Source organism: Oncorhynchus kisutch, linkage group LG18 (assembly GCF_002021735.2).
Source record: "Oncorhynchus kisutch isolate 150728-3 linkage group LG18, Okis_V2, whole genome shotgun sequence".
In the NCBI taxonomy this organism is placed as follows: domain Eukaryota; kingdom Metazoa; phylum Chordata; class Actinopteri; order Salmoniformes; family Salmonidae; genus Oncorhynchus; species Oncorhynchus kisutch.
In genome coordinates, this window is record NC_034191.2 from 37429385 (window position 1) to 37456708 (window position 27324).

Here is a 27324-nt window from a genome sequence, read left to right on the forward strand (position 1 = left end):
AAATAGCCCATCCAACTACCTCATCCCCATACTGTTATTTATTTTGCTCCTTTGCACCCCAGTATCCCTACTTACACACTCATCTTCTGCACATCTATCACTCCAGTGTTTAATTGCAATATTGTAATTATTTAGCCACTATGGCCTATTTATTGCCTTACCTCCCTTATCCTACCTCATTTGCACACACTGTATATAGACTTTTTCTATTGTATTATTGACTGTATGTTTGTTTATTCCATGTGTAACTCTGTGCTGTTGTTTGTGTCGCACTGCTTTGCTTTATCTTGGCCAGGTTGCAGTTGTAAATAGCCTACCTAGTTGTAAATAGCCTAAACTAGCCTACCTGGTTAAATAAAGGTGAAATAAAAAAATAACAAAAAATTAAAATTAAACATAACAATGGTCATTATGGCCAAACAGTTCTATTTTTGTTTCATCAGACCAGAGGACATTTCCCAAAAAGTCAGATCTTTGTCCCCATGTGCAGTTGCATACCGTAGTCTGACTTTTTTATGGCGGTTTTGGAGCAGTGGCTTCTTCCTTGCTGAGCGGCCTTTCAGGTTATGTCGATATTAGGACTCAGTTTACTGTGGATATAGATACTTTTGTACCCGTTTCCTCCAGCATCTTCACATGGTCCTTTGTTGCTGTTCTGGGATTAATTTGCACTTTTCGCACCAAAGTACATTCATCTCTAGGAGACAGAACGCGTCTCCTTCCTGAGCGGTATGACAGCTGCGTGGTCCCATGGTGTTTATACTTGCGTACTATTGTTTGTACAGATGAACGTGGTACCTTCATGTGTTTGGAAATTGCTCCCAAGGATGAACCAGACTTGTGGAGGTCTACAATTTTTTTCTGAGGTCTTGGCTGATTTATTTTGATTTTCCAATGATGTCAAGCAAAGAGGCACTGAGTTTGAAGGTAAGCCTTGAAATACATCCACAGGTACACTTTCAATTGAGTCAAATAATGTCAATTAGCCTATGAGAAGTTTCTAAAGCCATGACATAATTTCCTGGAATTTTCCAAGCTGTTTAAAGGCACAGTCAACTTAGTGTATGTAAACTTCTGACCCACTGGAATTGTGATACAGTGAATTATATGTGAAATAATCTGTCTGTAAACAATTGTTGGAAAAAGGACTTGTGTCATGCACAAAGTAGATGTCCTAACCGACTTGCCAAAACTATAGTTTGTTAACAATATATTTGTGGAATGGTTGAAAAATGAGTTTGAATGACTCCAACCTAAGTGTATGTAATCTTCCGACTTCAACTGTATGTAAATGTGATATTTCAGTTTGGGATTTTTAATACATTTGCAAAAAATGATAAAAACCTGTTTTTGCTATGTCATTATGGGGTATTGTGTCTAGATTGATGAGGGGGGAAAACTATTCAATACATTGTAGAATTAGGCTGTAATGTAACAAAATGTGGAAATGGTCAAGAGGTCTGAATACTTTCCAAATGCACTGTATGTGGAACAAAACCCTTTTTTCCCCCTATGGTCGGTCTCAATACATTAACAAGTAACCTATCATCGACGAGAAGAGAGATGAGGAGAAGTGCTATAGGATTAACTCAACATTGAACAAAACCCATGAATCGCACCAGAAATACAGTCTTGGAATGGAATGACAGTAAAAATGCCCACTTAGCAGAGATAATTAATTCCACTTTGGTTCAAACAACGTTAAGGTTGATTCAACTAGTGTGTGCCTAGTGGTTGTAATCCGAATAATGTAGTGTTTTAACAGGATGGACAAGAAGATTTGTCAACCTCAACTTGATAAGAATGGAGTAACTGACTCTGCCTGGAAAAGGTCACCGGTGGGAGGGCTTCGAGACGATGAAGGCAGTGGCAAGTTGAGACGTGTCCCATATCGGCTGAGACTGCTAGTCAGTGCGTGTTGGATTGGGGTTTACAGACAGTCTAAACGACAGGTCCAGAAGAGTTCACCGAGTTTATAGAATCGAAGTGTCCAGTCCCTTCAGATGTTATTCGGGGGATTGGTGGGGACTCCACAAGGGTCTGGTCAATTGGGTCGACTCCGGACACCTTTTCCAATGTGCGTAAAACGGTTTTATCTCCTCGTCCTCTTTTCCGGACTAGCAACTTCAGGTGAGTGTGCTGAGAAGTTATTTCGATTTATAAGCCTACTCTACTAACATTGAATGAATCCAAACAATGGAAACTAGTCCAAGAGAACAGTAATTGTGGTTATTAGTAATATCTGGTTATAGCAGTTTAGAATTATTATTATTCTTATTTATTTTTTTGACCTTTATTTAACCAGGCAAGTCAGTTAAGAACAAATTCTTATTTTCAATGACGGCCTAGGAACAGTGGGTTAACTGCCTGTTCAGGGACAGAACGACAGATTTGTACCTTGTCGGCTCGGGGGTTTGAACTTGCAACCTTCCGGTTACTAGTCCAACGCTCTAACCACTAGGCTACCCTGCCGCCCAGATCACATGGTTAGATTATGTTTGATCAGTAATTATTCTCCATCCCTCACTCGACAATTCATTACGAAGGTATTGTGATATTTGGGAGTAGCTGTTCTATACATTAGACCAGTGAAGTGGTGAAAACATTTACTCATACTGGTGCGTTAAGTGAAGTGGGAACTTGGGTCCATGCGCTGGCTTAGGGTTGGTCGTTTGAGCATTCCGACGTGATTATAAACTGCAACTTGCCTATCCCCTTAATGACTTTACCGTATTTGTCGGTATTGAGGCAAAGACACATTGTCTTGAGGCTTCATGCAACATAATTCGTTTCCTGCTTTTGATAATGTATATCCGTGCTTGCGTGCTAGCAAATGGATCCCGAGATTTTGACTGCCCTGTAGGAAGGTCCACCTGTTTCCCGTGAACAAGTCAAAGGATGTCACTAGTGGCTCATATGAGCTACTATCTTGGCAGATGCACAAAGAACCTCGGTGGATCTGTAATAAACAGATTACAATGAAAATAGGTCAAACTTTAGGCTATTTAGTTATCATGTATACAACTGAGCAGCTAGACTAATTGCAGTTAGCCTCACTGATATTCCTCTTGAGAACATTAGGCGTATTGAGAGAGGTATGCCTATTTAACCTTGACATAATCTCTGGAAGTGTCCAACTGTGTGCTATAAGTGGATTATATGCATAGGTGCAAGCTGCTTAGGTTTACATTGACATCATGTGCCAAGCAATAATTCATTCATATTAACAGAGTGCCTGACTAATTGTGCAAATAAAGATAGACAATATTGAGCAATTTACTGGTAATATTGAGCAACAAACTGTTGACACTTTTGACCATCACTAACACAATTGTATAAACTCTCACTCCTTCAAATGTTCACGTACATTTTCTTGATCACAGACATGATACCCCTCCCCCTATGGGAATAATTTAGAATTTTTCAAATATCTTCCATTTAGGTTAATAATCAATATCATGCCTGTCCTCTGCACTATAGAAGTCTATGCTTGTGTCAGCACCATGCACAGCTGTTGAGGAACAATCTTGGTAAAGAGGAGTGCATTAATTCACTCTAGGTTGTTTAGGACAACTCTGGGCCAAAGAGAAAAGTTGTTTAGATATTGTAAATATCCCTGTTTCCCTGTTTAGCTAAAACATCAACAGGAAACTATCACAATACTCTCTTAACCATTAAGTGATATTCTGCCATTGGTGATAAATGTTCATTCTTGCCATGACTGGGTTTCCTTTCATAATGTATACCTACGTTTCCTTTCTTCACTTTCCTACGTCTCAACCAGCCTATTTCATGAGCTCATGGACACGCAATCATGCATGTGTCGGCTTGTCCTGACAATCCTTGTTTACCATCTTGACACACACACACACACACACACACAAGTTCAGAGTAATAATGAATTGCCTGTGCTGGTTCCGTAACCTCCAGATATTTGGTTGGCCCTTTTAGCATAGTTAATCACATCTAATTTGCCATAATAGAGAAGGGACACTTCTTTTGCGCCACTGTTATTAGTTCAGGGTCAATATCACTGAGGAGAGTTTTTTGACATGCTAAACAGTCAACACACTTTTTATGCATAAAGTGAATGGGCTTCCCAGGGGCACAGGTGATAGTCACTTGGTCTATCTCAAGTTCCACCCTATAAGATAACCTCATAAAGTCAAAGGGTGAAACTGCTTTCTGGGCCTTTCAATGCAAAGCCACTCTTAAAACTCCTGATGATTTTTTCTTTCTTCATGAGAATGCGGTTGGCCCTAAGCTGAAACAATGATTTGATCTCATATCTACTTCCCTGTGCATGACAAAGTTGTTGTGGCGACAGTTCCGTTTTTCTCCAAACTATTTGTCAATAATGTAAACAAAAGGAGTTCCAGTCAACTCTAGTGGGTTTCCTCAGAAAAAAATAAACCCGTTCCAGTCATTTAAGATAGCTCATCGGACTCATCTGATGTTGTTTATTCATTCATCAGGAAACAGCTAAGTAATGTACCATGTTGGTAACACTGTACTTGACAGCTGACACAACTTGCCATAACCTGTTACAATATGGTCATAACACTGCCATGAGACATATTTAGACCTGTTGTGACATATATTGTGTTATTTTAATGACTACCTGTAAATATGGTGTGTGGAAAAGTTTTCTTCCAAGCATTAGAGTGTTATTGGTGTGGGTGGTAGTGAATTTGTTGCGTTGGACCTAGGCCCACTTAAAAGACTTTAAAAAAAATGCACTTTACTCCAAAACAACAATCTGTGGAGAACTGCTTGAGTCAGTGTTGAGGCCAAGGTGGGAGAGGAGGTTTGATGGATTCAACTTTTATCCTTTCTTATCGTAAAAAAACACTTTTCCAGGCCAATACTACAAGATGAATTGTAGTCTGTTAGTTCACCCCTGAATTCGGGAAAAAAGGGGGAGAGAGGGCAGGAGGTAGAGAGCGAGAGAGAGAGAGAGAGAGAGAGAGAGAGAGAGAGAGAGAGAGGGAGAAGGGGGTGGAGAAAGAGCGATAGGGAGAGAGGGAGAGTTTGAGTGTAGTGTGTGTGCAGTGGCATGTATTCATGGATGCCAAGGGAAGCCATTCTTCCCCCCAAAATTTACCAAGAAAAAAAATAACTAAATCATGTCTCTCTGTGTTTCATACTTTTGCTTCAATTCGCAAGAGGCTGAATGTATCTCACTGGAGAAAGCATCCGAGCGGGTGAAACAGTGCCCCTCTGTCTCTGACAGTATGTGTAGCGTATCTGATGCTGTCTGGTCATAAAGAGCATGGCATTGTTTATTTTTAAAATGTTAAAATTCGTTATTTTACCAGGTAAGTTGACTGAGAACACATTCTCATTTACAGCAACAACCTGGGGAATAGTTACAGGGGAGAGGAGGGGGATGATGAGCCAATTGTAAACTGGGGATTATTAGGTGACCGTGATGGTTTGAGTGCCAGATTGGGAATTGTTTCCACATGTAGCATTGAATGCAAGGGAAGCCAGCGAGCATTTGGCATCCCTTGATAATTAAAAATAATAATAACCAATCAGCGTTGACCTAAACTGAGTGAGCTCAGCTGTAAATGTTCCAGGCCACCAAAAGAAAATTGTCAAGGGAAGCCAGTTTGGATTTGGCTTCAGACCAATCACATCACAACCTAAACGTCATTATTGACAGATTTTTTGTTGTTGTTGTTGCATTTCGTTGTGTTGTTGTCCTCCGGTGGCTAGATGGGGTGGCAGGGTAGCCTAGTGGTTAGAGCATTGGACTAGTAACCGGAAGGTTGCAAGTTCAAACCCCCCAGCTGACAAGGTACAAATCTGTCGTTCTGCCCCTGAACAGGCAGTTAACCCACTGTTCCTAGGCCGTCATTGAAAATAAGAATTTGTTCTTAACTGACTTGCCAGGTTAAATAAAGGTTCAAATAAAAGATAGCTAGCTACAATCGTCCCTTTCCTAAATTAGCCATGGATAGAGATAGGGATTTGGACTTGTGGTTTTACTTGATTCTCCACACTGGAGAATTAAGTACATTTATTATAACGGCGATTCTGCTCCAACCTTAAATTCATACATTGTGCCCCTGGCCTGACAGGATGGAAGTTCAACATGTAGCTAGATGTAGTCGGCTAAGATTAACTAGCTTGCCTGGTGTATGAAAGGAAGGAAGTTAGGCTAGCAAGCAACTATTTTAGCCAGGTAGCCTAGGATAACACAAACTAAAAGTGTGTACTGTATGACAGAGAAGTTGAAAGGGTGCTTGAATAGTGGAGGCTGCTCCTATTTTCTTTGCAACTTGCGCTAACTCTCCTTGGTTTTAAATCAATAGTTGTTTTGTAGTCCAAAAATCTCTGAAACATGAACTTGATTGACCATGCTGTAGGTCATGTACTGTAACTGTTTGGTACTTGCTATATGTTTTGTGGACTTCAACGGACAGCTGTTGCTCTCCGGTTTTGTAATCAAACAAATGTGTGGTTGAATTTATTCTGCTACTGTGTCTTCTTATTGTCTCGGCCTTAGGGCTATATATCACTGTGTCAAGGCATATGAACTAACAGGTTATAGAGTAAACAACTCAATTATGACAACACATAGGTTGTAATAGGACTTTTTTTTCTGGATTGGCTTCCTTGGTGATTTTACCCATGCACTGTGTGTGTGTGTGTGTGTGTGTGTGTGTGTGTGTGTGTGTGTGTGTGTGTGTGTGAGAGACAGAGAGAGTGAGAGTGAGAGTGATAGTGAGAGTATGTAGCTTGGCCTGTGAATGTAGGTTGTTACCTGAACTCAGCTCCTCCCTCCCACTATGAAAGAGCTCTTGTAAACATAACCTGTGCTTGTGAAATCTCTGCCCACAAAGGAGCGAGGAGAGTCTTTGTAGTCTTCTTAGGTTTTGTGTTGTTATGTGTAGGAGACCCGGCCCAAGTGCTGTAAGAGAGTCAGGTTTTGTCCGGCGAACTAGGAGTCTGGTCCTAATAGGGGAAGAAAAACTAAACATAGACACGATGTAGGAAATATTGTAATGAACACAAATTCCCAAGTCCGAGGGGAGAGCCGTGCCGATCGGTTGAGTTGCCTTACATCGTTCTTCCAGATCCAATGTAAACCCTCCTTCTATTCACGTTAAGTAACAACAACTCGTTAGATTTGCACCTACGGTACATTTCAACGCTTTTTGGTAAGGAAGGTACTCTGTACTGTGTTGATAACATCCACATGCACTCTCTACTGGAGACTGACACATTAATCAATCAATGACTATAATGCAGCAGATTGATTGATTGAAGTTATTTGATGATTAAAAACACATATAGAGCCATAACACCGATTTAATAGCTACTGTATGCAGGTATTCACGGAGACCTTATAGACTAGAGAGAGCGAGAGAGAGTGAGAGAAAGAGAGAGAGAGAGAGAGCGAGAGAGAGAGAGAGAGGTAAGATAAACTGATCTTGGGCTAAAAGATATGCAGGGAGAAGATAATATTGACAGGTTCAAGCAACAGATTTAGAGCAATTGAAGGAACATGTTCATCCCAAAGTATGTCACTGCTGTAATAAATTATATCTACAAAAGTATGAAAATGACTCACAGAATGTGGATTATTCATACTTTTTTGGCATGGATCTTCCTACTTTTTCTGTCTATCTTGTCTGCGACATACTGCAAGCCCATACTGCAAGCCTACTGCACTGGCATCCTCACGATATATAAAATCACTGGACAATGGGTGTGGTCAGTAGACGCTAGAAGTCAAAGTCCCAATTCGAAATGTAAACAAGCCCAACGGACAGAAAGACGGACAAACAAATAAACAGCCCCTTAATATCATCATCTCCAATCTCTCTGGCTGTTCCCACTGAATTCCCCTACAGTGTCCCAGCTAGCACCTTTGGCTCCCTGGAAGTTGCGGAAACTTATGTTTTTGGTATCCCATTGGTTCTGGGAACGAAGCCATACGTTTCCTGACCAGTAAAACGAGAAGGGTTTAATTACAGACCGCTCCTTGATATCAAGTTACATCCAGTGATGCTTGCCATTGTTACCTAGCCATTTTTTCACGTCGGGACAAAAGTTGTTGACAACTGTAGCATTGTAGCTAAGCCTAACCCTAACTATTTTCCTAACTTTAACCTCATTCTTTTAACCTGCCACATGAATTCATCTAACTTGTCACGTTAATTATCCTAACCTGCTATGTAAACAAATCATCTGTGTCGAGAATAGGAATGACCACATCATGAAATCCCCCGAATTGTGGTCTGACTAAGTTTTGCTATGGTTTCCTAAAAGTTTTCCTGGGAGGTTTTATTAACGTTCTGAGAACACCAATTATAGTTTTTTTTTAATGGAAAGTTTTCTTAGCGTTCTCAGAACAAGGTGTGAACATTATTTTAAATAGAACCATCTGGAAATCTGTAGGAAACATTATGCTGAAGTACTGAAATTCCCACAGAAGAAAGTCGTTTTTAATGTTCTTGGAACTATGTGAGTACATGACTTTAAAGAGAACCATGAGGAAACCTGTAGGAAACGTTATGCTGAAGTACTGAAATTCCAACAGAAGAACATTGTTTCGTAATGTCCTCTTTACTATTTGAGAACATTCCCAATGTCAAACCAGTAGGATAACATTTATAGAACATTACAAAAATTGAAATGAAATGTAATAATGTTTGAACTTTTAAGAAACGTTCTGATAAAGTAATGAAATACCATTACATTTTTTTGTGAAGTTCCTTAAATGTGCTGAGAATGTTCCAAAGCCAAGCAACTATCCTGCACCATTCCCATAAAGAAAGGTTATGCAGAAGTACTGAATTTCCCACCTAAGAAACATATGGTTCTCAGAATATTATTCACTAGCTGGGTATCTTGCACATTTCCCAGAACCTTGTGGGAAGGTTGTATACAAAATAATTATAGGACAAATAATTTTAGGACAACCATGCTCTCACCAGGCTCTAAGAAACATACGGTTCTCTGGACATCCCACAAGGTTCTGGGAATGGTGCAGGATACCCAGCTAGGGCATAATGTTCTGAGAACCATATGTTTCTTAGGTGGGAATTTCACTACTTCAGCATTGTGTTTCTTACAGGTTTCCTCATGGTTCTATTTAAAGTAATGTTCTCAAATTATTCAGGGAACGTTAAAAAACAACGTTCTTCTGTGAGAATTTCAGTACTTCAGCATGTTTTCTGCAGGTTTTCTCATGATTCTATTTAAAGTCATGTTTTCAGAACACGAAGAAAACTTAAAACAAGAAAACATTAGTAATGTTCAAAGAACATTCTAAGAATGTTATTTAAAAGCATATACATTCTGTTCTCAGCGTCAATAAAACTCTATCCTCTATCTTGTTAATTTTAAGTATGTTCAGGTGTGTTGGCTGCTCCCACTAATTGGCCACACCTGATCTTAACCTTTTCACACACGAGTTCCAAATATCTCTAACAGTAGCCCCAGCGTGAGTTGTTTTATGCACGTGATGTCAGAATGCACTCAATGTTCCAAAATGTGATTGTTACGCAACAGGACAGTTAACTGGGCTGAATGCAAATTATCTATAGGCTATGTTTCAACTTGTCAATTTCAAGTTTTATTTTCTAACAACAGTTGGAATTGAGGTGTGTTCCGCCGCTTCATTAACTCCATTTCACTGTTGCAGACAATTTATGTTTGAGGCTTTACTGAACCGGACAAACTTCTATCTTCGAGGAGAGCCTAAGCCATTCCTGAGTGTTTCCGCAGACATTTGCATACATTTGCGTAGTCTTGCACAAACTTTTTCCATGTGCGGCACATTTTCTGGCTGGCGCTCGCATTGCTTTCATTGTTGTTTTCCTTACAAATAATAACTTTGGACATGTGTGCTTTTCTATCAAAGTAAGTGCCTTATTTTCTGTATAGTGTTTCTACTGTCACGCCCTGACCTTAGATATCTCTGTTTTATATATATTTTGGTTAGGTCAGGGTGTGACTAGGGTGGGTACTCTAGTGTTGTATGTCTAGGGTTTTGTATGTCAAGGGTTGTTGTAGTTCTAGGGGTTTTGTATTTCTATGTTGCCCTGATATGGTTCCCAATCAGAGACAGCTGTTTATCGTTGTCTCTGATTGGGGATCATATTTAGGCAGCCCTGTTTCCCACTTTCTGTTGTGGGATCTTGCCTATGTGTAGTTGCCTGTCAGCACTCGTTTGTATAGCGTCACGTTTCATTTTGTTATTTTGTTAGTTTGTTCAGTGTTTCATTCTTTAAATAAATCAGAATGTACGCATGCCACGCTGCGCCTTGGTCCGATCCTTACGACGGTAGCAGACAGTATATATGTATGGAGCATAATGTATTTACAGTTCTATTTACATGTTTTTAAGTGCTGGCGACAAATAATGCATTCTGATAATTGCATAGATTGTAATGGATACCTATGATGTGTGTAAAATACTTTTTTGAAGGTTGTACTGATTATGATGAGCTAATGCTAAGCTATTTGCCAGCTATGTGTGGCGCAATGTTTGTTGACATTATACAATGCATTGTGGGTGTCACGTAAATGTCTGTCAGACCAAAGTTATTATAATGAGGTGACGGAATGGTTCACTCATCTTTTGAGTAAACATCCGGAAGTGAATGAAGGGAAGTGAATGATCGTAGATGAAACACCCCTTTCAACATGCATACTGCATATAGACCAAACTTATCTTGTCTCCTGTTATCTTTTGTTGACCCAAAAAAACAAACATGGTGGCGCGCACAAACTGCCCATCGTCGGATTACATTTGATTTTTTAGAAAGTGTGTTCTGCCTCTTCACTCCATTTCACTGTTGCAGACAATATATGTTTGAGGCTTTTCTGAGATGGACAAACTTCTCTCTTCGAAATGATCAATGGTGAACTCACCTGTGATGTGATGAATTGTAAATAGGAATTTCTATTAGCTAATTCATATTGTAGTTTCTGACCGCTTGTGTTATGTTAATCTTTCCTCAGTTAGCGCTAGGACTAATGTAGCCTCCATTTTCTGGTTTGGATGATTGTGTTATGCTGTCACGACTTCTGTGAATGTCCAAAAATAAACTGGTCACATTCAGGACCAAGCTTTGTAAGGACTGTGTTTGTGCAAAATGTTTCTGTGAAAGAAAACAGTGTGGCCAGCTGAAAGTGTGGCAACCGACTGTTGCGTCAGTTAAAACTGGGCGTTCTAAATAAGTGTTCTAATCACACCGGTTTGAGGGTAAGCTGCAGGGACCACTGTAGAATGATCACGCTCATTTGTTGGTACATGTCAAAGTGCTTGGTACGTGGTGAGTGCTTGTTTCCTTTGAAATGGGGTCTGTTTGAATAGACAAATTAAATACATGGCATGCGAGTTCCATCCTGGTGGCGCAGTGGACTGTTTTCATGGCTACAGAACAGAGGTTTGAGTCTCATTGATGCCGTGACACCATAAAAAAAGAAACGTGTTTGCATGATTAATGCTTAATCAAATACATTTTCTTGCGACCTATCTGTGCTTGGAGTTAAAAACAGTTAACACAAACTAAGCAATCAGTGTGTTCTCAGAACAGTTTTTTAATTACCTTCAACTAACCTATAATTTATTAAAACCTCCCAGTAAAATGTTCAGGGAACCATAGTAAAATGTTGTCAGAACCTCCCTTCAACCTAGAAATGTAAGTTCCAAAAACAGGTGAAATTTTTACTTCTGTTCTCAGAACGTGTAAAAAACATTCAGTTTTACCAAATGTATTGTATGGCTTCATTCCCAGATCCAATGGCAAACCAAAAACATATGTTCCCACAACTTCCAAGGAACCAAATATGCTAGCTAGGCAGCTTATAATGTCAACAATTGCTTTCACTTGATAAAAATTCAAATGGTTTGGATCTCATAGTGCGATCTTTAAGATGATTACCTAACATACTTGAGTTTGGATGAACCTACTGTAAATAGGTACTGTGTGAGAACCAGTTTAGTCTACCTCCCCTTCCCTTTCCGCTCTCCAACTCCCCCCCCCCCCCCCCCCCCCCATCCTCCGTGCTCCAGTTTCCTGGTGGAAGATAAATGTGTTGGGGAAGGAGGGTGATGCTGGCCTATGTGCGGTAGCCCCATTCCCCTCACAACAAAAGCCAGTGTGGAGTCTGCTGTGGACAGACAAAGTGATTGGCCCAGGTCTGAGCCTCCTCCTCGTCCTCCTTCTGCCAGCCACGGTCATTAACTGGGACTGATATAGACCAAGCTAGCCAGCTCGGAGCTCCTAAATCGAGGCCTTTTTCTCGTCCCTGAGAATTTTGCCATTTCCCGAGGCAGGCCCAATCAGTCTGTCCCCCCCCCCCCCCCCAGCCACCGCCACCCACAACATCCCCTCAAGGATTTTGGGCAATTTAAAACACATTAGGGCCAGGGGGAACTGGGTGCGCTCCTCTGGTGTTGGTGATGAAGGAGGGCCTCTCTGTCTAATGTACAGTAGGGCTGGTTACTGGTAATGTGGCCTACAGGAAGCCCTCTGCACCGCTGATAAGGAAAATACAGGTTCCTGGGGAGCCGTGCCCAGCAGCTGTTTTCCCAGCTACATGCGTGAACTCATTAGATGAACAAGCATCCAGTCTTTATGGACCCATAGGCTTATAGCCATATCAAAAACCCTCTCAGCACGGGAGGGATGTCCAATTGTCCATTGTCCAATCAAATCAAATCCAATTTAATGCGCCGAATACAACAGGTGTAGACCTTACCGTGAAATGCTTACTTACAAGCCCTTAACCAACAATGCAGTTCAAGAAATAGAGTTAAGAATATATTTACAAAATAAACAAAATTTTAAAAGTAACACAAGAAAATAACATAACAATAATGAGGCTATATACAGGGGGCACCGGTACCGAGTCAATGTTAGTCGAGGTCATTTGTAGAGTGACTATGTATAGATAATAAACAGCGAGTAGCATCAGTGTAAAAAGAAAGGAGGGGGGGGGGGGGTCAATGTAAACAGTCTGGGTGGACATTTGATTAATTGTTCAGCAGTCTTATGGCTTGGGGGTAGAAGCTGTTAAGGAGCCTTTTGGTCCTAGACTTGGCACTCCGGTACCGCTTGCCATGCGGTAGCAGAGTCTATGACTTGGGTGACTGGAGTCTTTGACAATTTTGTGGGCCTTCCTCTTGCACCGCCTAGTATATACAGTGGCTTGCGAAAGTATTCACCCCCTTTGCCATTTTGTTGCCTTACTAGGGTAGCCTAGTGGTTAGAGCGTTGGACTAGTAACCGAAAGGTTGCAAGGTCAAATCCCCGAGCTGACAAGGTACAAATCTGTCGTTCTGCCCCTGAACAGGCAGTTAACCCACTGTCTCAAATCTCTGGAAGACTGAAACAGGTTTCCCTCAATAATTTCCCTGTATTTAGCGCCGTCCATCATTCCTTCAATTCGGACCAGTTCCCAGTCCCTGCTGATGAAAAATATCCCCACAGCATGATGCTGCCACCACCATGCTTCACTGTGCGGATGATGCTCTCGGGGTGATGAGAGGTGTTGGATTTGCACCAGACATATATTTTTCCTTGATGGCCAAAAAGCAAAATTTTAGTCTCATCTGACCAGAGTACCTTCTTCCATATGTTTGGGGAGTCTCCCACATGCCCTCTCTTGGCAGGTTTGTTGTGATGCCATGTTCTTTCAGTTTTTTAATAATGGATTTAATGGTGCTCTGTGGGATGTTCAAAGTTTAAAATATTTTTTATAACCCAACCCTGATCTGTACTTCGCCACAACTTTAACCTGTTTAGAGAGCTCCTTGGTCTTCATGGTGCCGCTTGCTTGGTGGTGCCCCTTGCTTAGTGGTGTTGCAGACTCTGGGGCCTTTCAGAACAGGTGTATATATACTGAGCTCATGTGACACATAGATTGCACACAGGTGAACTTTAATTGACTAATTATGTGACTTCTGAAGGTAATTGGTTGCACCAGCTCTTATTTAGTGGCTTCATTGCAAAAGGGGAAGATGTGGATATCGATTAAGGCATCCCTATGCACCTCTCTGATTCAGGGGTTGGGTTAAATGCGGAAGACACATTTCAGTTGAATGCATTCAGTTGTACAACTGACTAGGTATTTCCCTTATATGCACATTTTTGTTTTATGTTGCAAAATGTTTTACTATGGTGTTCCCTAATGAATACAACCCTGTACTAACGCTCATATCTTCCCAGAGGTTTTAGAGTACTAGATCATGATCTGCTTGGTCATTGGGTTGAACAGCATCCCTGGTGCCTACCCATATAAAAGCGATATTGCACTCTCTACAAAATGTGGTTTGGCCATCCATTTTAAAGGGACAGAACACTTCTTCTAATTACACTGAACAAAAATATAAATGCAACATGTAAAACGTTGGTCCCATGTTTCATGGGCTGAAATAAAATATCCCAGAAATGTTCCATACGCACAAATTTGTTCACATCACTGTTAGTGAGCATTTCTCCTTTGCCAAGATAATCCATCCATCTGACAGGTGTGGCATATCAATAAGCTGATTAAACAGCATTATCATTACACATGTGCACCTTGTGCTGGGGACAATAAAAGGCCACTCTAAAATCTGCAGTTTTGTCACAAAACATGTCACAGATGTCTCAAGTTTTGAGGGAGCTTGCAATTCGCATGCTGACTGCAGGAATGATCACCAGAGCTGTTGGCAGATAATTTAATGTTCTTTTCTCTATCATAAGCCGCCTCCAACGTTGTTTTAGAGAGTTTGGCAGTACATCCAACCGACCTCACAACCGCAGACCATGTGTATGGCGTCGTGTGTGCGAGTGGTTTGCTGATGTCAACGAACACAATTACATTTTATCAATGGCAATTTGAATGCACAATTGTACTGTGATGAAATCCTGAGGCCCATTGTGAGGCCCATTTTTTTAAAAGGTATTTGTGACCAACAGATGCATATTTGTATTCCCAGTCATGTGAAATCCATTGATTAGGGCTTGATGAATTTATTTCAATTGACTGATTTCCTTATATGAACTGAAATTGTTGCATGTTGCATTTATATTTTTGTTCAGTATAATAACCTAGAGCAGTCCAATAAATTAGGCATGAGACTAATTTAGAATATTTAAATGTTATTATAAAATAAATAGCTTGTCAGATTCATTCCTCAGTCCAATTGATTTTGTTGTTTCATCCTAAATTATTTACAATAAGGTGAAATTATTGTTATTTGTACCCTGTTTGAACTACCATGGCAACACGCACAAAGGCACACACACACACACACACACACACACACACACACACACACACACACACACACACACACACACACACACACACACACACACACACACACACACACACACACACACACACACACACAAAGAAAGAACACAAAGCACACAGAGCAATCTTAACTCGGACGACACCTGAACAGAATAAGCCGGGCTTCTGATTTAACTGGGGCCAAGATCATTTAGTACAGTTTTTTTCATTCGCTTTGTTGCTATTTAACACGTATGTGAAATTTCAAAACACTTGTACACACTGGTAACACTTGTAATGCAGCAAGTCTTATTCTAAACCTTATATTGTGCATTCATTTTGTTTGTAGACATGTCTCACCACGCAACCATTGATCCAAAATATAAATATACTGATATAATTACAACATAGGAGTACTGTATTAAAATTAAACTAAGTTAAATGAATGAAAAAACATCATGATTGGAAGGTACTAGTTTGCATCAAGCCTGTCTTGAGCATTTGACCATTGGTTCTTATCTACATTGCAGTAAATGTCCAGGGCCAAACGGCCACCCAGGGCATGTGCCCCGTGGCCTCCGACCTCTAGAAAGCCCCCAACCCCCCCAAAATGGCCCTGTTGTCACGCCCTGACCATAGAGAGCTTTTTATTATCTTTGTTGGTTAGGTCGGGTTGTGACTAGGGTGGGTTATCTAGGTGATTTATACATCTATGTTGGCCTGGTATGGTTCCCAATCAGAGGCAGCTTTTTATTGTTGTCTCTGATTGGGGATCATATTTAGGCAGCCATTTCCCCATTGTGCTTTGTGGGATCTTGACTATGTATAGTTGCCTGTGAGCATACTTGTAGCTTCACGTTTCGTTTTCTTCGTTTATTGTTTTGTTTTGCTCTGCTTTGCATTGAGTTTCACTAAGAAATAAAAAGATGTGGAACCCAGATCACGCTGCGCTTGGGTCCACTTATTATAACGAACGTGACACCTGTAAATGTCTTCATTGTTCATGCACCTGGGGAAAAACCTTTTTGCATGACGAATCCAAGCCTCATATAGGTCTGGATTGATGTCATTGCATGCCTCATCCATGGCCTGAAGGAGGGTGGTATGCTTATGTCTAATGTGACTCAGTTAACCAGAGTTGTGGGTTCGATTCACACTGAGACCACATACAAAAATGTGTGGACTCTATCACTGCGTAAATGGCATATAAACAGTGTTTTCCAATGCAATTTTAGTAAAGCAGTGTGAAACCCCCCCAATCAAGAAGACCCCAGCAACTTAATTTTGTAAACTTATTTACTTATACCGTTGTTACATACAGTTACATTGTTATAATTCTCTAAGTCTTCAGTGATGTTTATAAAGTGTAATACTAGGATGCAAACTCCAAATGGAATACATTTCAACTCTACAGTATATCTGACATGGTACAGGGGTCTTTTTTTAAGCCCATAAACATGTGTGTGAGCTGTATAAATTTTTTCAAAGTAGATTTGTTAAAGATTACCAAGAAACACTCTGGGTGACCCTGATGTATCCCACTGCAGTAAAAGGATCGTTATTGGCCTCCCCCTCAACGTCAGCAAGACAAAGGAGCTGATCGTGAACTACAGGAAACGGAGGGCCGAGCACGCCCCCATACACATGGACTGGGCTGTAGTGGAGCGGGTTTGAGAGCTTCAAGTTCCTCTGTATCCACATCACTAAGAACCTATCATGGTCCATACACACCAACACAGACACGGCCTCTTCCCCCTCAGGAGGCCGAAAAGATTTGGCATGGTCCCTCAGCTCCTCTAAGTTATACAGCTGCACCATCAAGAGCATCTTGACTGGCTGCATCACCGCTTGGTATGGAAACTGCTTGGCATCTGACCGCAAGGCACTACAGAGGGTAGAGCGTATGGCTTAGTACATCACTGGGGCTGAGCTTCCTGCCATCCAGGACCTCTATACCAGGCGGTGTTAGAGGAAGGCCCCAAAAAATGTTAAAGACTCCACCAACCCAAGCCATAGACTGTTCTCTCTTCTACTGCACAGCAAGCGGTACCCATACACCAAGTCTGGAACCAACAGGACCCTGAACAGCTAATCAAATGGCTACCTGGACTACCTGCATTGAGCCTTTTTTGGACTAACTCTCTTGCACTTACTCTATGCACACATATGCATACTGATGCCACACACACACACTCACACATACAGTCCTCACACTGACACATACACATACACTGCTGCTACTGTCTATCTATCATGTTGCCTAGTCAGTTTACACCTACCTATATGTACAGTACATAGCTACCTCAACAACCTCGTCCACGGCACATCGACTCGGTACTGGTACTCCCTGTATATAGCCATGTTATTTTCTACTCACTAAAATATATAGTCATGTTATTTTTACTTGTTATTTTTATTAGTTATTCACTGTATTTATTCCTCGTGTCACTATTTCTGTTTTCGTGTTTATATTTAACTCTACATTGATGGGAAAGGACCCGTAAGTAAGAGCTTCACTGTTAGTCTACACATATTGTCTATGAAGCATGTGACAATTAAAATGTGATTAAGTTATAGTAAAATGAATTTTAACAAATGAGAAGACAATCATATCAAAAGTAATGTGAGCATTGCATTATGAAAAGCAATGACTTTATATGAACATGTATTGCAATGTGAAACATTTATTTCTAGATGAAACACTGATTAAGTTTGGTGAAAAGTGACTGTATGATTTGATTTTGTGGTGTGGTAGTTAGTAAATTGAAAATGTGCGTGAGTTTTGAGTTTTGAAGCAACTGTCTTTTCAATGATCTGTTTTTAGTTTTGTACTAAGAGTTGTGAATCTCATACTTATGAAAATTGCACTAAAGCGATTGAAAACAAATGTAAGATCAGAGCCGAGTACTGATGTAATGTTGTTTTGTAGTGAAACAGGAACTGTTGAGTGATTAAGAATGTCTCTTCCTGATTCTGGGTACGAGTCCAGGCTCTGTCGCAGCTGGCCGCGATCGGGAGACCCGTGGGCACAATAGGCCCAGCGTTGTCTGGGTTAGGGGAGGGTTTGGCTGGCAGGGATCAAATCAAATTTATTTATATAGCCCTTCGTACATCAGCTGATATCTCAAAGTGCTGTACAGAAACCCAGCCTAAAACCCCAAACAGCAAGAAATGCAGGTGTAGGAGCACGGTGGCTAGGAAAAACTCCCTAGAAAGGCCAAAACCCAGGAAGAAACCTAGAGAGGAACCAGGCTATGTGGGGTGGCCAGTCCTCTTCTGGCTGTGCCGGGTGGAGATTATAACAGAACGTGGCCAAGATGTTCAAATGTTCATAAATGACCAGCATGGTCAAATAATAATAAGGCAGAACAGTTGAAACTGGAGCAGCAGCACGGCCAGGTGGACTGGGGACAGCAAGGAGTCATCATGTCAGGTAGTCCTGAGGCATGAACCTAGGGCTCAGGTCCTCCTCCGAGAGAAGAGAGGGATGTCCTTGTCTCATCGCGCATTAGCGACTCCTGTGGCGTGCACGCTGACATGGTCGCCAGGTGTACGGTGTTTCCTCCAACACCTTGGTGTGGCTGGCTTCCGGGTTAAGTGGGCATTGTGTCAAGAAGCAGTGCGGCTTGGTTGGGTTGTGTTTCGGAGGACGCACGACTCTCGACTTTCACCTCTCCCGAGTCTGTACGGGAGTTGCAGCGATGAGACAAGACTGTAACTACCAATTGGATAAGATAGGGGAGAAAAAAGGGCACAAAACAAATGCAATAATAGTTAATAATGTCTCTTCCTGGGACTGTGTTTGTATGTGTGTGTGTTTTTGTGTGTAGACCACACTGCAGACTCCATTATGTGGGTGTCACTCAATCCATTATCTGGAGCAGGGAAATTGCTGCCAATTTTTTTCTCCCTTTAATTTCCAGCATTTTCTCTGTAATGTGTGGGTGTGAGCGTCTGTTGGTACACAAACATCCATAACATACAGTATTGATGTTGTATGTATGTACTGTATGTTATGGATGTATGTTTACTAGTGTTTCTGTTGCATAACTACTATGCTGTGCTGTGTTCCTGTGGCTTCAGGCGTGTTACCGGTCAGTGGGATGAGGGTGTACACGCCGGGGGAGGTGGAGGCGGTGAACGGCACAGATGTGCGGCTGAAATGTACCTTCCAGAGCAGCTCGCCCATCACCCCAGCAACGCTCACTGTCTCATGGAGCTTCCGCCCCCTCGAACCTGGCCGTGAGGAGTCAGTGAGTCACCCTGGCTGATTGTAGAACCCTCTGGGTAGTTCAGAGACTGTGTGTGTGTGTGTGTGTGTTTATAGTCTGCATTCTGTTGTTTGTCAAGGACCTCAGAGTCAACCATCAACCTCCTTGTCAGCGTCATTTAGGAATCTGGCTGAACCGTTTAGAAAAATTACCTTGTTTTGGAAACGCTATTGTTGGAGAAGCTCTATTAGAGGCGACAATCTAGTAAATTAGATGCAATTAACTGCCCTCTAATGAGATGCAATTTGATCTCATTAAGCATTGTGCCAATATATGCCAGGTGTTCTACTACCATGAGAGGCCTTACCCTCCCCCAGAAGGGCGTTTCCATAAGCGGGCGACATGGGCGGGTGATATCATGGGGCGGGACGCCTCCATCGTGGTGCGTGAGGTCAAGTTCACCTACAACGGGACGTTCAGCTGCCAGGTGAAGAACCCTCCGGACGTCCACGGCAACGCGGGGGAGGTGAAACTGACCGTGGTCACCACAGGTTCGTGTCTGTCTACTGTGAAGCGTACAAGGGTGCTGGGTTAAAATATACTGTAGCCGTGTCTGCTGTCCAATCTTTGGCCTCAGGCTGTGAAAACCTCACAGCAATCTTTACAAAACCAATCTGGCCTATTTGCCATGTATTCAATCCAGCAGCTCCCTTCTCACAGTAGGTACGAGCTGACATTGTAATGGGATAATATGTTTGCTGTTGATACATAAAAAAAAATCCTAAAACATCCCATAAGGTCATCATCATGTACCTCCCCTGGGAACCAGCCATCTATTCCTGTTTGAGTAGAGAGTTTCCATTTAGTCTATTTATTTCCCCCTCTTTTCTTTCCAGCCTCCTTCTCTGAGATTGTCATTCTGGCTGTAGCCATCGGGGGCGCCATCATGCTGATGGTCATACTCCTCGTCATCATCATGTCAATAAGGCAATGTCTCAAGAAGAGACAGGAGGAGTGGGTGGAGGAACTGCCTCGCAGAGAGAGAAAGGACCCTACAGTGTGGTAAGACAGAGAGCGAGAAGGAGCGAGAGAGAGTGGGATCTCTCCAACCTGTTTTCCCTCTGGCTGGGCTATGTGGTGCTTACCTCTGTGACAGGGCTCAGTCAATTGCTCTGTCTGCGTGGACACTCTCCTCCGAACCTAGCTTTGGAACCAAAACCTGGACCTATCGTTGGGCAGATGTTTTTACAAAGAGCAGACTTCAATGCTAAAAGTGCCTTAGAATACTACTGTAGATTATCCATCTGCTGGATCCTGTAGCTTACCGCCATGCACCTTCTGGAAAGACAGTAGGCCTGCAGTAATATTTTCCTGTATATCAAATGGGCTTCTTAACACATTTCCTGTTTAAGTGTAGATGTTTTATGAGATAGTTGTGGAAAATAATGTACAGTATTTCTATTGTGATTTACTACTACCAGTTTCAAACTCTAACATCTGCCAAATCATTTTCCAATCGCATAGGACTTAGTAAGCCAATGCCCATGGTTGTATAGGTACCAGCAGTCTCTCTCTCATCTGGCTCAATGCATTTCAACCACAAGTCCACGACAAGATGTCTTTACATTTCTGTCTTAGTTTACTGCTGGCCGATCAATGATATTATTTGATTTTGTCCTGAAGTGATTTTGTATTTCTAAACAGATGTGTTTTTTTTTATCTGTGAAAATGTTCAACTACTGCAGAAATACTCAAAATGCTGTCAATATTCACTGCAAGACCTAAGGCACTTGCTTAAAGCAGACATTTCTCAAATATTATAATCAACATACAGTTGATTATATCAACATTGTTAAATCATTATTTTCAAATTATTAAACATTTCAAATAATTGACTATTTCACTATGACTGTCACTGTATTGTAGTTTTTTCACCTTTAGACGGTTGAAACCTTATGTGTCTGTTTTAGACAGTGCAATTATGGTCAGTTGAACACATCAAATTCTATATCAGTAGTGTTCTTTATCTATGGTCTATGGATGAAGGGACTACTTTGCCTCTCAATTCTGTTGGGTTTTCAGATCCCTCTGCATTGGGTGCTTCTTTAGGTTTCAATTTAAACAACGTCATGTGTAACCACATATGCCTCACCAACAAAAGCCAACTCTACTACTTGGCGATGGAAGTATTTTTCTTTTACAACAACAAAATCCAGACCAATTGATTGATCCCGATCAAACATGGTGTTCCAAGATGGTATCGCTTGAAGAGTTGTTCTTTTCCTATTCATTGAAGAGGTGGCTGCCTCTCATCTAAAAAGGCAAATTCATCCTCAACCTTTCCCGATTTTGATCTCTGCGTGTGCGTATGTTCGTGTTTGTGTGTGTGTCCCTGTTCCTGGCCTTGTCCTCTGTGTGTGTGTGTGTGTGTGTGTGTGTGTGTGTGTGTGTGTGTGTGTGTGTGTGTGTGTGTGTGTGTGTGTGTGTGTGTGTGTGTGTGTCTTAGCCACCCTGCAAGGGCCATCCACCTGTATATGGACGATGACGTGCTGGAGGTTGACAGCTCGGACTGTATGATCTCTGAGGCCAGCACTAAGGACCCCAGTTCCTCTGAGGAAGACGACAGGAGCTCTGACTACGACGGAGGTGATGACTCTGACTGAGATAGGGGCAGTGGCACCACAGGAGGTTGGTGGCACCTTAATTGGGGAGGATGGACTCGTGGTAATGGCTGGAGCAGAATAGGTGGAATGGTATCAAACACATCATTTCCATGGTGTCCATGTGTTTGATGCCATTCCATTCGCTCCTCCCCTCAGCAGCCTCCTGTGAGTGACACCGCTGAGCAGGGCTGGTTTAATGCAGGGTCTTACAGGGACTGAAGCCCCTTGGCCCAAGCCCGTAGAGCGCCCAAGAGACAAATATATATATATTCAACTGATATATATACAGTATATATATATATATATATATACACACACTGTATATATACACTGTATATATACACAGTATATATATATCACAGGAGGTTGGTGGCACCTTAATTGGGGAGGACGGGCTCATGGTAATGGCTGGAGTGGAATAAGTTGAATACACTAAACACATGGTTTCCATGTGTTTTATGCCATTACATTCGTTCCGTACCAGCCATTACCATGAGCCCGTCCTCCCCTCAGAAGCCTCCACTGATATAGTTATATTATTATTTATCCAACCACAGGAGCCCACTCTCAATGTTCAAAATACCTCAGCCTAATTTAGCCACAGAGGATCAATAGTTTCAAAAAAAGAACTGTGGATAAAGTTTTATCACAAGCCCATACAGGTAACTCCTAAAATAAAGTTAACATAAAGTGTCTTAAAAGGCATCGATTCTACAAGTGGACCTAAATCATGCCAGGAAAATGCACCCCACACCATAACATATACTTTGTGTCTTTCATTACTCAAGTATTTGCTTCATTTTGGCAGTAGTATGTTTACAGTCGGGAAGGCTGCAATTTAGGCAGCAAGCGCTCCAAATATACCGCTTGTCGCGTTGTGGCCATAGACATACAATCCATAGAAAGGTATTGTAAACTCTTACCCTGGCAATTTGACTGTTAGACTCATGGGTACAATAGCAATGGCTGCCAGTCCTGATTTGAATGGGAACTGCCATCTATGGATTATATTATACAGTGGCAAGAAAAAGTATGTGAACCCTTTGGAATGACCTGGATTTCTGCATCAATTGGTTATACAATTTGATCTGATCTTCATCTAAGTCACAACAATAGACAAACACAGTCTGCTTAAACTAATAACACAAACAATTATACGTTTTCATGTCTTTATTGAACACACCATGTAAACATTCACAGTGCTGGTTGGGAAAAGTATGTGAACCCTTGGATTTAATAACTGGTTGTCCCTCCTTTGGCAGCCATAACCTCAACCAAACGTTTTCTGTAATTGTGGATCAGACCTGCACAACGGTCAGGAGGAATTGTGGACCTTTCCTCTTTACAAAACCTTTCCTCTTTTCAGTTCAGCAATATTCTTGGGATGTCTGGTGTGGACCGCTCTCCTGATGTCATGCCACAGCATCTCAATTGGATTGAGGTCAGAACTCCAGAAGGCATATTTTCTTCTGTGGAAGCCATTCTGTTGATGATTTACTTGTGTGTTTTGGGTCGTTGTCCTGTTGCATCACCCAACTTCTGTTGAGCTTCAATTGGCGGACAGATAACCTTACATTCTCCTGCAAAATGTCTTGATAAACTTGTGAATTTATTTTTCCGGCGATGATAGCAAGCTGTCCAGGCCCTGAGGCAGACCCAAACCATGATGCTCCCTCCACCATACTTTACCGTTGAGGTTTTGATGTTGGTGTGCTGTGCTGTGCTGTGCCTTAGTGTTGTGTGTTCCTCCAAAAAACTCAACTTTAGTTTCATCTGTCCACAGAATACTTTGCCAATATCACTGTGGAACAACCAGGTGCAATTTTGCAAACTTCAAATGTGCAGCAATGTTTTTATTGGATAGCAGTGGCTTCTTCCGAGGGGTACTCCCATGAACACCATTCTTGTTTAGTGTTTTACGTGTATGGCACTCGTCAACAGAGATGTTAGCATGTTCCAGAGATTTCTGTAAGTCTTTAGCTGACAGTAGGATTCTTCTTAACCTCATTGAGCACTCTGCGCTGTGCTCTTGTAATCATCTTTGCAGGACGGCCACTGCTGGGAGAGTAGCAACAGTGCTGAACTTTTTCCATTTCTATAAAAAAAATCTTTCCGGTAACTGATGAACATCAAGGCTTTAAGAGATACTTTTGTAACCCTTTCCAGCGTTATGCAAGTTAACAATTCTTAACATCTCTTATGTTCGAGGTATGGTTCACATCCGGCAATGCTTCTTGGGAATAGCAAATTCACATTTTGTGAGTGTTTTTTATAGGGCAGGGCAGCTCCAACCAACATCTCATTGATTGGACTCCAGGTTAGCTGACTCCAAGCTCCATCTATTCAATATTGACAAGAAAAATACAATAACTTGTGTTATTAGTTTAAGCACGCTGTGTTTGTCTATTGTTGTGATTTAGATGAAGATCAGATTAAATCTCATGACCAATTTATGCAGAAATCAAGGTAATTCAAAAGAGTTCACATACTTTTTCTCGCCACTGTATATGGATTATATAATATTTCAAAAATACATTTGAAGGAAAAACATATAGTTTGGAAACCAAATGCCTACTGCTGAAAAAAGAACCAATCGGTCTGTAGAAACCTTTTATCAGCAACTCCCAAGTAGCTTATCTTGAGATAGTCTATTGCCACGACGAACACATTCGGCCATCACCGATGAGTAGCCTATGGCTTCATCTTCATCCTTGGGTGAGTCAGTGTGCCACTGACTCAGTAGCCTACAGTAGCCTACTGTACACAGAGTTGATGTCGGAAGTTTACATACACCTTAGCCAAATACATTTAAACTCAGTTTTTCACAATTCCTGACATTTAATCCCAGTAAAAATTCCCTGTCTTAAGTCAGTTAGGATCACCACTTTATTTTAAGAATGTGAAATGTCAGAATAATAGTAGAGAATTATTCATTTATTTCATCACATTCCCAGTGGGTCAGAAGTTTACATACACTCAATTAGTATTTGGCAGCATTGCCTTTAAATTGTTTAAGTTGGGTCAAATGTTATGGATAGCCTTCCACAATCTTCCCACAATAAATTGGGTGAATTTTGGCCCATTACTTCTGACAGAGCTGGTGTAACTGAGTTAGGTTTCTAGGATCCTTGCTGACACATGCTTTTTCAGTTCTGCCCACTAATTTTCTATAGGATTGAGGTCAGGGCTTTGGGTTAGCCATTCCAATACCTTGACTTTGTTGTCCTTAAGCCATTTTGCTACAACTTTGGACGTATGCTTGGGGTCATTGTCCATTTGGCTTAAGGACAACAAAGTCAAGGTATTGGAATGGCTAACCCAAAGCCCTGACCTCAATCCTGACTGATGTCTTGAGATGTTGCTTCAATATATCCACATCATTTTCCTGCCTCATGATGCCATCTATTTTGTGAAGGGCATCAGTCCCTCCTGCAGCAAAGCACCCCCAGAGTATGATGCTGCCAACCCCATGCTTCACGGTTGGGATGGTGTTCTTCGGCTTCCAAGCCTCCCCCTTTTTCCTCCAAACATAATGATGGTCATTATGGCCAAACAGTTCTATTTTTGTTTCATCAGACCAGAGGACATTTCTCCAAAAAGTACAATCTTTGTCCCCATGTGCAGTTGCAAACCATAGTCTGGCTTTTTTTATGGCGGTTTTGGAGCAGTGGTTTCTTCCTTGCTGAGTGGCCGTTCAGGTTATGTCAATATAGGACTAATTTTACTGTGGATATAGATACTTTTGTACCGGTTTCCTCCAGCATCTTCCCAAGGTCCTTTGCTGTTGTTCTGGGATTGATTTGCACTTTTCACACCAAAGTACTTTCCTCTCTAGGAGACAGAACGCGTCTCCTTCCTGAGTGGTATGATGGCTGTGTGGTCCTATGGTGTTTGTACTTGCGTACTATTGTTTGTACAGGTGAACGTGGTACCTTCAGGTGTTTGGAAATTGCTCCCAAGGATGAACCAGACTTGTGGAGGTCTACAATTTTTAATTCTGAAGTCTTGGCTGATTTAGTTTGATTATCCCATGATGTCAAGCAAAGTTTGAAGGTAGGCAAAGTTTGAAGGTAGGCCTTGAAATATATCCACAGGTACACCTCCAATTGACTCAAATGATGTCAAATAGCTTACCAGAAACTTCTAAAGCCATGACATAATTTTCTGGAATTTTCCAAGCTGTTTAGAGGCACAGTCAACTTAGTGTATGTTAATTTCTAACCCATTGGAATTGTGATAAAGTGAATTGTAAGTGAAATAATCTGTCTGTAAACAATTGCTGGACAAATGACTTGTGTCATGCACGAAGTAGATGTCCTAACCGACTTGTTTTTTGTTAACAAAAAAATTGTGGAGTGGTTGAAAAACGAGTTTTAATGACACCCACCTAAGTGTAAGTAAACTTCCGACTTCAACTGTGTACACTGACTGTACAAAACATGCTCTTTCCATGACAGACTGACCAGGTGAATCCAGGTGACCTGTGATTTCTTAATCCAGCCCTGCCTCTGAGCATGGCAGCCAGGACGACATAACAGCAGGGATCAGGAGACGAGAACATGAGGGGAATGCCTTTACAGTATTGTATCTCAAGCGGTGTATGAAGCAGAGTTTGAAGAGTCTAGAACAAGAATACACCAGAATCCTATTGGATGTAGATGATGATGAAGTTTTAGAGGTAAAATAGGAAGCACCAGGCAGCATAGCAGACTAGTATGGCCCAAAGCAGGACAGGGGGAGAGGGACAGAACACTGCTTCCTGAATGAGTTGAGAGGAGCTGCAGAAAGAAAAAATTGGGATCTCACTTAACAAAAGGGATGTATTACATCAAGAATGTTGGACTGATTTGAATAGTGTTCCGTTTATATGGAAAAATAACAACTATTGCAGTCTTACAACGATGATTGACTGTCCCCAGTGCTCGCGGGGGTGCGTGGGAGTTGAAGAGTCGCATGCAGTCAGATCTGAAAACCCTTTGATTCCAAAAATCTCCTTGAGACTTTTTATTTTATTAACGGAGGATGCATCCTACTCACATTTTACCGTACCACTTTTTTACAGAATTTTGTATTGTACAACTGAGAAATGTGTTTTTTGTCTCTGCATTTTAGACACGCAAGAAGTATGTTCTCCTGTCGTTTAAGAAATTCCAAGTTAATGTTATTGTTTGATTTATAATAAAATTCCTTTTACTGAA

At 41.4% G+C, this 27324-nt stretch overlaps 1 protein-coding gene across 1 annotated transcript; it reads left to right on the plus strand.

Moving 5' to 3' along the window:
* Positions 1 to 1846: 1846 nt before the first annotated feature.
* On the plus strand, positions 1847 to 27324 carry LOC109908972 (myelin protein zero-like protein 2). The gene is made up of 6 exons (XM_020507794.2): positions 1847 to 2130; positions 19336 to 19505; positions 19804 to 20014; positions 20360 to 20525; positions 21970 to 22109; positions 26584 to 27324. Exons 1-6 carry the CDS (start codon positions 2004 to 2006, stop codon positions 26586 to 26588), a joined length of 819 nt encoding a protein of 272 aa, XP_020363383.1. The 5' UTR covers positions 1847 to 2003; the 3' UTR covers positions 26589 to 27324.